Source organism: Procambarus clarkii, chromosome 7, assembly GCF_040958095.1.
Source record: "Procambarus clarkii isolate CNS0578487 chromosome 7, FALCON_Pclarkii_2.0, whole genome shotgun sequence".
Lineage (NCBI taxonomy): Eukaryota > Metazoa > Arthropoda > Malacostraca > Decapoda > Cambaridae > Procambarus > Procambarus clarkii.
The window spans coordinates 21,802,632-21,816,426 of NC_091156.1; the positions used below are offsets into that span (position 1 = coordinate 21,802,632).

Here is a 13,795-nt window from a genome sequence, read left to right on the forward strand (position 1 = left end):
TACTGATGGAGTGTTACAGGGATGGACCCCAGCCACCCTACTGGTGGACCCCAGCCACCCTACTGATGGAGTGTTACAGGGATGGACCCCAACCACCCTACTGATGGACCCCAGCCACCCTACTGGTGGACCCCAGCCACCCTACTGGTGGACCCCAACCACCCTACTGATGGGGAGTTACAGGGATGGACCCCAGCCACCCTACTGATGGGGAGTTACAGGGATGGACCCCAGCCACCCTACTGATGGACCCCAGCCACCCTACTGATGGACCCCAGCCACCCTACTGATGGAGTGTTACAGGGATGGACCCCAGCCACCCTACTGATGGGGTGTTACAGGGATGGACCCCAGCCACCCTACTGATGGAGTGTTACAGGGATGGACCCCAGCCACCCTACTGATGGACCCCAGCCACCCTACTGATGGAGTGTTACAGGGATGGACCCCAGCCACCCTACTGATGGACCCCCAGCCACCCTACTGGTGGACCCCAACCACCCTACTGGTGGACCCCAACCACCCTACTGGTGGACCCCAACCACCCTACTGATGGGGAGTTACAGGGATGGACCCCAGCCACCCTACTGATGGACCCCAGCCACCCTACTGATGGACCCCAGCCACCCTACTGATGGACCCCAGCCACCCTACTGATGGACCCCAGCCACCCTACTGATGGACCCCAGCCACCCTACTGATGGACCCCAGCCACCCTACTGATGGACCCCAGCCACCCTACTGATGGGGAGTTACAGGGATGGACCCCAGCCACCCTACTGATGGACCCCAACCACCCTACTGATGGACCCCAGCCACCCTACTGATGGACCCCAGCCACCCTACTGATGGACCCCAGCCACCCTACTGATGGACCCCAGCCACCCTACTGATGGACCCCAGCCACCCTACTGATGGACCCCAACCACCCTACTGATGGACCCCAGCCACCCTACTGATGGGGAGTTACAGGGATGTACCCCAGCCACCCCACTGATGGACCCCAGCCACCCTACTGATGGACCCCAGCCACCCTACTGATGGGGAGTTACAGGGATGGACCCCAGCCACCCTACTGATGGACCCCAGCCACCCTACTGATGGACCCCAGCCACCCTACTGATGGACCCCAGCCACCCTACTGATGGGGAGTTACAGGGATGGACCCCAGTCAGCCCACCACACTCCATGTAGTCACAGATCATCTCTGCAAAGTTTGGTGCTACTAGCCCCGAGCCTCTGAACACGTCGCCTCCGACACTCATACACTCTTATACATAATATTTTGTTCATTGGGGATTTTGACGTCAAAATGCTATATATAAATTGTGAAGGCCGTTGTGGGAATTACTCTCCGATTTATTCCACTAAATTGACTTCATGCAGCATACAGATTAATTGATATATGATCAAAACTGTAGATAAATACACTGACTTGAATTTCTGCTAATTACTCAAATGAACAGAGCAACCAATGGCTTGAATTACTCAGAAGACCTTAAAAAAGAACTTATATTACATTAGTGTGGACTTACTCAAGTAATTTGCTGCCGGGAAAGGTCACTTGCTGGGCCAAGTCGCTCCTTGTATCCCCTGAGTAAGGTTCAGGGAACCCCTTGTTGACACTATCACAGCGGTTGTACCACACCTCGCAACTGAGTAGTGGCGCTGCCACACAAGAGACTGAACCTCACAGAGATGGAAGAACACCTCAACAAGTGACCATAACAAACGTGTAAGTGCTGCTCATGCTCCGGGGCTCACAACTACAAGGACTGTACCGCCACCACCGTAAAATGCGCGAACTGTCGGGAACAGCACGTCGCCACCTCTGCACAAAATGGAAGGAGGAACTTAAGAAGAATAAAGAGACCACCACCACGCCACCGACCACCCAGAGGCAAGTTGCTGCGACCTTAGACCTTGGACCTGACCAGTTCCCGAGCCTCCCTTTTCTAAGCCAGAAGCAGACTACGACCGTACCAGCCCTACCAGACAGTGGCTCCTCCCAACAGATCATCAGACCTAAGGACCAGCCAGCACCCTCACAGTCCCTTGCATCACGTGCAGGCATTATCCCTGGCCTTATTAGACTAGCGGAGAGGCTTGCTGGACCAGACGATCAACTATTCGTCAAGGAACTCAACGCGCTGTACCTAGCCAACGGCCTGGCCCCCATCATGGCCCCGGACACCTGTCTCGCTGCCTCTACTACCACTCCGGAGACTACCACCAGGACGACTACAAGGTCAATCTCAACACAGACTCCAGAACCACCTTAGACCGGGGAGGCACAGCTAGAGGTATTTCCCTCTCCAGCACCCAACACCTCTACCATCACCACCTCAGCGGCCGCGCTAGCAGACGTGCTGTCTACAAATACTAACAGCGCCACCAACGCTCCTGAAATAGCTTCTATCACTAATCCATAACACATGAGCTTACCTCAGTCTGCGAGACGAAAGAATAAATCACCAACTACGGAGCTTATGGACTTCTCAGACGAGGAAATCTTAGGAGTTCCACCGCTGCACCACAAATACGACACCTACTCGGCACAAGACCACCTCATGGAGGCCACCTCACCAAACCCCAACGACAACACGGCTCAGCCAAACTCTCAGCCAAAGAAAATACAGAAGGCCTATAGGTCTACACTAACCCACCAGCTCCACAACTGGTACAGTCAGCCCTCAGAGGCTGATAACCACCATGAAGACCCTCATCCATGCTCAGATCTCCAGTATCAGCTGTTGATACAGATAATGGCTCCAAAGAGCCTCCTGTTGCAGGCTCGCCATAGTTCCCGTCCTACTTGGAACTTTTTGTTCCGAGTAGCTGAATTTTCAACAAGAACAACGTTGTGCATATAATAGTAGCCCGGGCCGCAGGGCCGCAGGCTGGCCAGGATAACCAGCGCCGGGCAGAAGGGAGAGGAGAGGTAGGAAGGACCAGGATAATGGGGGATGATGGTGGTGGTGGTGGTTCTGTAGGTCACAATAACCTCACAATCCAGCTCTCAATATTTGGAATAACAGCTGAGAGACAGTTAGTGGACCATGCGTGTGTGCAGGAGTCTAAAGTCACTTCCGCAGTATTTACTGTCAACAATTTCAACGAAATACCATTATATACGATTTATTTAGAAAAACACGAGTGGTAGAGGAATGGATAAGTGTGTAAAAGGACAAAGACACGAGGATATTTGGCAGCAATTTGACATATATCCATTGAGATTAAAAGCTGGACTTTCGAGACATTAACATATAAAAGCAGCTTAAATTGAATAATACATATACTTGGAAAGAACAGTAAAAATTGAAAGAAAGATCATGCGATTTTGAAAAATCAAAAAAGTTATAAACCAGAGACAACCAGAGTCGTGATTCACAAGGTCTGGATTAGTTAACAAAGCTAACGCTAGTAAACACGAGTGAATGTGTTGCAAGGGTGCAAGATGAGAGTGTGGTCATGCAAGGGTGCAAGATGAGAGTGTGGTCATGCAAGGGTGCAAGATGAGAGAGTGGTGATGCAAGGGTGCAAGATGAGAGAGTGGTCATGCCAGGGTGCAAGATGAGAGTGTGGTCATGCAAGGGTGCAAGATGAGAGTGTGGTCATGCAAGGGTGCAAGATGAGAGAGTGGTCATGCAAGGGTGCAAGATGAGAGTGTGGTCATGCAAGGGTGCAAGATGAGAGTGTGGTCATGCAAGGGTGCAAGATGAGAGTGTGGTCATGCAAGGGTGCAAGATGAGAGAGTGGTCATGCAAGGGTGCAAGATGAGAGAGTGGTCATGCAAGGGTGCAAGATGAGAGAGTGGTCATGCAAGGGTGCAAGATGAGAGAGTGGTCATGCAAGGGTGCAAGATGAGAGAGTGGTCATGCAAGGGTGCAAGATGAGAGAGTGGTCATGCAAGGGTGCAAGATGAGAGAGTGGTCATGCAAGGGTGCAAGATGAGAGAGTGGTCATGCAAGGGTGCAAGATGAGAGTGTGGTCATGCAAGGGTGCAAGATGAGAGAGTGGTCATGCAAGGGTGCAAGATGAGAGAGTGGTCATGCAAGGGTGCAAGATGAGAGAGTGGTCATGCAAGGGTGCAAGATGAGAGAGTGGTCATGCAAGGGTGCAAGATGAGAGAGTGGTCATGCAAGGGTGCAAGATGAGAGAGTGGTCATGCAAGGGTGCAAGATGAGAGAGTGGTCATGGAAACTGATTCACGTGCAGGAGGGGGGGGGGGGAGAGGGGCAAGCAATTGAAGCGAACTCACGAAACAATCTCTTAAGGAGTCAGGCGTGACAGGTCAGGGGCACGACAGGTCAGGGGGCACGACAGGTCAGGGGGCACGACAGGTCAGGGGCACGACAGGTCAGGGGCACGACAGGTCAGGGGCACGACAGGTCAGGGGCACGACAGGTCAGGGGCACGACAGGTCAGGGGCACGACAGGTCAGGGGGCACGACAGGTCAGGGGGCACGACAGGTCAGGGGCACGACAGGTCAGGGGCACGACAGGTCAGGGGCACGACAGGTCAGGGGCACGACAGGTCAGGGGCACGACAGGTCAGGGGCACGACAGGTCGGGGGGCACGACAGGTCGGGGGGCACGACAGGTCGGGGGGCACGACAGGTCGGGGGGCACGACAGGTCGGGGGGCACGACAGGTCAGGGGCACGACAGGTCAGGGGCACGACAGGTCAGGGGCACGACAGGTCAGGGGCACGACAGGTCAGGGGCACGACAGGTCAGGGGCACGACAGGTCAGGGGCACGACAGGTCAGGGGCACGACAGGTCGGGGGGCACGACAGGTCAGGGGCACGACAGGTCAGGGGGCACGACAGGTCAGGGGCACGACAGGTCAGGGGCACGACAGGTCGGGGGGGGCACGACAGGTCGGGGGGGGCACGACAGGTCGGGGGGGGCACGACAGGTCGGGGGGGGGCACGACAGGTCGGGGGGCACGACAGGTCGGGGGGCACGACAGGTCGGGGGGCACGACAGGTCGGGGGGCACGACAGGTCGGGGGGCACGACAGGTCGGGGCATGAGAGTGGAGTTCATACACTTAAGAATGACAACAGTTTTCCTAGTTTGGCAGGGAGATGGGGGTGAGAGTGTGGGTGAGGGGAGAGGGGTGAGGGTGTGAGCGGTCTGAGGCGCCAATGGGTATGTCATGTCGTCGAAAGTTCAGAAGCGGGTGTTCAGAGGGTCTGGGAAGGTGTGTGAACCCGAGCTGTGACTGATGTAGGAGGCGCGAGGTGAGAGAGAGATGAGGAAGTAGCCTGGGTGTGTAGATGGAGGTCACGGGGACTCCTACCGGCCCTGGGTGTGTAGATGGAGCTCACGGGGACTCCTACCTGCCCTGGGTGTGTAGATGGAGGTCACGGGGACTCCTACCGGCCCTGAGTGTGTAGATGGAGGTCACGGGGACTCCTACCGGCCCTGAGTGTGTAGATGGAGCTCACGGGGACTCCTACCGGCCCTGAGTGTGTAGATGGAGGTCACGGGGACTCCTACCGGCCCTGAGTGTGTAGATGGAGGTCACGGGGACTCCTACCGGCCCTGAGTGTGTAGATGGAGGTCACGGGGACTCCTACCGGCCCTGAGTGTGTAGATGGAGGTCACGGGGACTCCTACCGGCCCTGAGTGTGTAGATGGAGCTCACGGGGACTCCTACCGGCCCTGAGTGTGTAGATGGAGCTCACGGGGACTCCTACCGGCCCTGGGTGTGTAGATGGAGCTCACGGGGACTCCTACCGGCCCTGGGTGTATAGATGGAGGTCACGGGGACTCCTACCGGCCCTGGGTGTATAGATGGAGGTCATGGGGGACTAATACCGGCCCTGAGTGTGTAGATGGAGCTCACGGGGACTCCTACTCACCCAGGGCCGGTAGATGGAGGTCATGGGGGACTAATACCGGCCCTGAGTGTGTAGATGGAGCTCACGGGGACTCCTACCGGCCCTGGGTGTATAGATGGAGGTCACGGGGACTCCTACCGGCCCTGTGTGTATAGATGGAGGTCATGGGGGACTAATACCGGCCCTGAGTGTGTAGATGGAGCCCAGGAAGCCCCTACCGGCCCTGGACAGTGTCGAGGTGTGGCGTCGTGGCCGCGCGTGCAGGCGGGCAGCAGCTTTAGGGAGGAGGGGATGGTTAATGCAGCGACACGAGGGCTACTTTTGGCAGCACATTATGCAGGAACAGGAGACAGGGAGCACCAGTGGAGGTCATGTTAGTGAGAACACCGCCAGTGTCATGTGCTGAGCCACACACGTCAACGCTGACAGCCTGACCTCATAAGTTATCACTGCAATTAAGTTCCATCGCTATTCGTTAACCCATTCATCATTAGGAACAGACAGTGCAATAACATCAACGCTTGCAGCAGGGGGTACAATATAAGGATATCACACGGAGTGCGATATCACCAACACTCAACTGAGGGAGACACATGGCGGGAGGGACACACACACACATGGCGGGAGGGACACACACACACACATGGCGGGAGGGAGACACACACACACATGGCGGGAGGGAGACACACACACACATGGCGGGAGGGAGACACACACACACATGGCGGGAGGGAGACACAAACACACATGGCGGGAGGGAGACACACACACATGGCGGGAGGGACACACACACATGGCGGGAGGGACACACACACATGGCGGGAGGGAGACACACACACATGGCGGGAGGGAGACACACACACATGGCGGGAGGGACACACACACATGGCGGGAGGGACACACACACATGGCGGGAGGGACACACACACACATGGCGGGAGGGACACACACACACATGGCGGGAGGGACACACACACACATGGCGGGAGGGACACACACACACATGGCGGGAGGGACACACACACACATGGCGGGAGGGACACACACACACATGGCGGGAGGGACACACACACACATGGCGGGAGGGACACACACACACATGGCGGGAGGGACACACACACACATGGCGGGAGGGACACACACACATGGCGGGAGGGACACACACACATGGCGGGAGGGACACACACACATGGCGGGAGGGAGGGACACACACACATGGCGGGAGGGAGACACACACACACATGGCGGGAGGGAGGGACACACACACATGGCGGGAGGGAGACACACACACACACATGGCGGGAGGGAGACACACACACACATGGCGGGAGGGACACACACACACATGGCGGGAGGGACACACACACATGGCGGGAGGGAGACACACACACACACATGGCGGGAGGGACACACACACACATGGCGGGAGGGAGACACACACACACACCCATGGCGGGAGGGAGACACACACACACATGGCGGGAGGGACACACACACACATGGCGGGAGGGACACACACACACACACATGGCGGGAGGGACACACACACACACACATGGCGGGAGGGAAACACACACACACATGGCGGGAGGGAGACACACACACACACATGGCGGGAGGGAGACACACACACACACATGGCGGGAGGGAGACACACACACACATGGCGGGAGGGAGACACACACACATGGCGGGAGGGACACACACACACACACACATGGCGGGAGGGACACACACACACACACACATGGCGGGAGGGACACACACACACACACACATGGCGGGAGGGACACACACACATGGCGGGAGGGACACACACACATGGCGGGAGGGACACACACACACACACACATGGCGGGAGGGACACACACACACACACACACATGGCGGGAGGGAGACACACACACATGGCGGGAGGGACACACACACACATGACGGGAGGGAGACACACACACACATGGCGGGAGGGACACACACACACACACATGGCGGGAGGGACACACACACACACATGGCGGGAGGGAGACACACACACACATGGCGGGAGGGAGACACACACACACACATGGCGGGAGGGAGACACACACACACACATGGCGGGAGGGAGACACACACACACACATGGCGGGAGGGACACACACATGGCGGGAGGGAGACACACACACACACACACATGGCGGGAGGGAGACACACACACACACACATGGCGGGAGGGACACACACACACACACACATGGCGGGAGGGAGACACACACACACATGGCGGGAGGGAGACACACACACACATGGCGGGAGGGAGACACACACACACATGGCGGGAGGGAGACACACACACATGGCGGGAGGGAGACACACACACACACACATGGCGGGAGGGACACACACACACACACACATGGCGGGAGGGACACACACACACACACACATGGCGGGAGGGAGACACACACACATGGCGGGAGGGACACACACACACCACACACACATGGCGGGAGGGAGACACACACACATGGCGGGAGGGACACACACACACACACACACATGGCGGGAGGGAGACACACACACATGGCGGGAGGGACACACACACACACACATGACGGGAGGGAGACACACACACACATGGCGGGAGGGACACACACACACACACACATATCGGGAGGGAGACACACACACACACATGGCGGGAGGGAGACACACACACACACATGGCGGGAGGGACACACACATGGCGGGAGGAAGACACACACACACACACATGGCGGGAGGGAGACACACACACACACACATGGCGGGAGGGAGACACACACACACATGGCGGGAGGGACACACACACACACACATGGCTGGAGGGAGACACACACACACACACATGGCTGGAGGGAGACACACACACACATGGCGGGAGGGACACACACACACACACATGGCGGGAGGGAGACACACACACACATGGCGGGAGGGACACACACACACATGGCGGGAGGGACACACACACACACATGGCGGGAGGGAGACACACACAGACATGGCGGGAGGGACACACACACACACACACACATGGCGGGAGGGAGACACACACACATGGCGGGAGGGAGACACACACACATGGCGGGAGGGAGACACACACACACATGGCGGGAGGGACACACACACACACACATGGCGGGAGGGACACACACACACACACATGGCGGGAGGGACACACACACACACACATGGTGGGAGGGACACACACACACACACACATGGCGGGAGGGACACACACACACACACACATGGCGGGAGGGAGACACACACACATGGCGGGAGGGACACACACACACACACACACACATGGCGGGAGGGAGACACACACACATGGCGGGAGGGACACACACACACACACATGACGGGAGGGAGACACACACACACATGGCGGGAGGGACACACACACACACACACATATCGGGAGGGAGACACACACACACACATGGCGGGAGGGAGACACACACACACACATGGCGGGAGGGACACACACATGGCGGGAGAGAGACACACACACACACACATGGCGGGAGGGAGACACACACACACACACATGGCGGGAGGGAGACACACACACACATGGCGGGAGGGACACACATGGCTGGAGGGAGACACACACACACACACATGGCTGGAGGGAGACACACACACACATGGCGGGAGGGAGACACACACACACATGGCGGGAGGGAGACACACACACACCCATGGCGGGAGGGAGACACACACACACATGGCGGGAGGGACACACACACACATGGCGGGAGGGACACACACACACACACATGGCGGGAGGGACACACACACACACACATGGCGGGAGGGACACACACACACACACATGGCGGGAGGGAAACACACACACACATGGCGGGAGGGAGACACACACACACACATGGCGGGAGGGAGACACACACACACACATGGCGGGAGGGAGACACACACACACATGGCGGGAGGGAGACACACACACATGGCGGGAGGGACACACACACACACACACATGGCGGGAGGGACACACACACACACACACATGGCGGGAGGGACACACACACACACACACATGGCGGGAGGGACACACACACATGGCGGGAGGGACACACACACATGGCGGGAGGGACACACACACACACACACATGGCGGGAGGGACACACACACACACACACACATGGCGGGAGGGAGACACACACACATGGCGGGAGGGACACACACACACATGACGGGAGGGAGACACACACACACATGGCGGGAGGGACACACACACACACACATGGCGGGAGGGACACACACACACACATGGCGGGAGGGAGACACACACACACATGGCGGGAGGGAGACACACACACACACATGGCGGGAGGGAGACACACACACACACACATGGCGGGAGGGAGACACACACACACACACATGGCGGGAGGGAGACACACACACACACACATGGCGGGAGGGACACACACATGGCGGGAGGGAGACACACACACACACACACACATGGCGGGAGGGAGACACACACACACACACACATGGCGGGAGGGACACACACACACACACACATGGCGGGAGGGAGACACACACACACACATGGCGGGAGGGAGACACACACACACATGGCGGGAGGGAGACACACACACACATGGCGGGAGGGAGACACACACACACATGGCGGGAGGGAGACACACACACACACACATGGCGGGAGGGACACACACACACACACATGGCGGGAGGGACACACACACACATGGCGGGAGGGACACACACACACACACATGGCGGGAGGGACACACACACACACACATGGCGGGAGGGAGACACACACACATGGCGGGAGGGAGACACACACACACACACATGGCGGGAGGGACACACACACACACACACATGGCGGGAGGGACACACACACACACATGGCGGGAGGGAGACACACACACACATGGCGGGAGGGGGAGACACACACACATGGCGGGAGGGACACACACACACATGGCGGGAGGGACACACACACACACATGGCGGGAGGGAGACACACACACACATGGCGGGAGGGACACACACACACACACACACACACACACATGGCGGGAGGGAGACACACACACATGGCGGGAGGGAGACACACACACATGGCGGGAGGGAGACACACACACACATGGCGGGAGGGACACACACACACACACATGGCGGGAGGGACACACACACACACACATGGCGGGAGGGACACACACACACACACATGGTGGGAGGGACACACACACACACACACATGGCGGGAGGGACACACACACACACACACATGGCGGGAGGGAGACACACACACATGGCGGGAGGGACACACACACACACATGGCGGGAGGGAGACACACACACATGGCGGGAGGGACACACACACACACACATGACGGGAGGGAGACACACACACACATGGCGGGAGGGACACACACACACACACACATATCGGGAGGGAGACACACACACACATGGCGGGAGGGAGACACACACACACACATGGCGGGAGGGACACACACATGGCGGGAGGGAGACACACACACACACACATGGCGGGAGGGAGACACACACACACACACATGGCGGGAGGGAGACACACACACACATGGCGGGAGGGACACACACACACACACACATGGCGGGAGGGAGACACACACACACACACATGGCTGGAGGGAGACACACACACACACACATGGCTGGAGGGAGACACACACACACACACACATGGCGGGAGGGAGACACACACACACATGGCGGGAGGGAGACACACACACACACACACACACACATGGCGGGAGGGACACACACACACACACATGGCGGGAGGGACACACACACACACACATGGCGGGAGGGACACACACACACACACACATGGCGGGAGGGAGACACACACACACATGGCGGGAGGGAGACACACACACACATGGCGGGAGGGAGACACACACACACATGGCGGGAGGGAGACACACACACACACACATGGCGGGAGGGACACACACACACACACATGGCGGGAGGGACACACACACACACACATGGCGGGAGGGACACACACACACACACATGGCGGGAGGGACACACACACACACACATGGCGGGAGGGAGACACACACACATGGCGGGAGGGAGACACACACACACACACATGGCGGGAGGGACACACACACACACATGGCGGGAGGGACACACACACACACACACATGGCGGGAGGGACACACACACACACATGGCGGGAGGGAGACACACACACACATGGCGGGAGGGAGACACACACACACATGGCGGGAGGGACACACACACACACATGGCGGGAGGGAGACACACACACACATGGCGGGAGGGACACACACACACACACACACACATGGCGGGAGGGAGACACACACACATGGCGGGAGGGAGACACACACACATGGCGGGAGGGAGACACACACACACATGGCGGGAGGGACACACACACACACACATGGCGGGAGGGACACACACACACACACATGGCGGGAGGGACACACACACACACACACATGGCGGGAGGGACACACACACACACACACACATGGCGGGAGGGAGACACACACACATGGCGGGAGGGACACACACACACACACACACACACATGGCGGGAGGGAGACACACACACATGGCGGGAGGGACACACACACACACACATGACGGGAGGGAGACACACACACACATGGCGGGAGGGACACACACACACACACACATATCGGGAGGGAGACACACACACACATGGCGGGAGGGAGACACACACACACACATGGCGGGAGGGACACACACATGGCGGGAGGGACACACACATGGCGGGAGGGAGACACACACACACATGGCGGGAGGGACACACACACACACACACATGGCTGGAGGGAGACACACACACACATGGCGGGAGGGAGACACACACACACATGGCGGGAGGGAGACACACACACACATGGCGGGAGGGACACACACACACACACACACACACATGGCGGGAGGGACACACACACACACACATGGCGGGAGGGACACACACACACACACATGGCGGGAGGGACACACACACACACACATGGCGCGAGGGACACACACACACACACATGGCGGGAGGGACACACACACACACACACATGGCGGGAGGGACACACACACACACACATGGCGGGAGGGACACACACACACACACACATGGCGGGAGGGACACACACACACACACATGGCGGGAGGGACACACACACACACACACATGGCGGGAGGGACACACACACACACACATGGCGGGAGGGACACACACACACACACACATGGCGGGAGGGACACACACACACACACATGGCGGGAGGGACACACATGGCGGGAGGGACACACACACACACATGGCGGGAGGGACACACACACACACATGGCGGGAGGGACACACACACACACATGGCGGGAGGGAGACACACACACACACATGGCGGGAGGGAGACACACACACACATGGCGGGAGACACACACACACACATGGCGGGAGGGACACACACACATGGCGGGAGGGACACACACACACATGGCGGGAGGGACACACACACACACACACACATGGCGGGAGGGACACACACACACACACACATATCGGGAGGGACACACACACACACACACACATGGCGGGAGGGACACACACACACACATGGCGGGAGGGAGACACACACACACACATGGCGGGAGGGACACACACACACACACATGGCGGGAGGGACACACACACACACACATGGCGGGAGGGACACACACACACACACACATGGCGGGAGGGAGCCCCTCCCCTGCTCTCTCTCTCTCTCTCCCTCCCTCTCTCCCTCCCTCTCTCCCTCCCTCTCTCCCTCCCTCTCTCCCTCCCTCTCTCCCTCCCTCCCCCTCTCCC

General features: G+C 58.5%; 1 protein-coding gene across 1 annotated transcript in view; it reads left to right on the forward strand.

The window, feature by feature from the left end:
* The first annotated feature begins 2,435 nt into the window (after window positions 1-2,435).
* Window positions 2,436-13,795, forward strand: part of LOC138357836 (uncharacterized) — a 36,378-nt gene continuing 25,018 nt past the window's right edge. Inside the window, exon 1 of the mRNA XM_069315014.1 lies at window positions 2,436-2,792. Coding sequence (XP_069171115.1) covers window positions 2,436-2,792 — 357 coding nt within the window. The remainder of the gene's footprint in view (window positions 2,793-13,795) is intronic.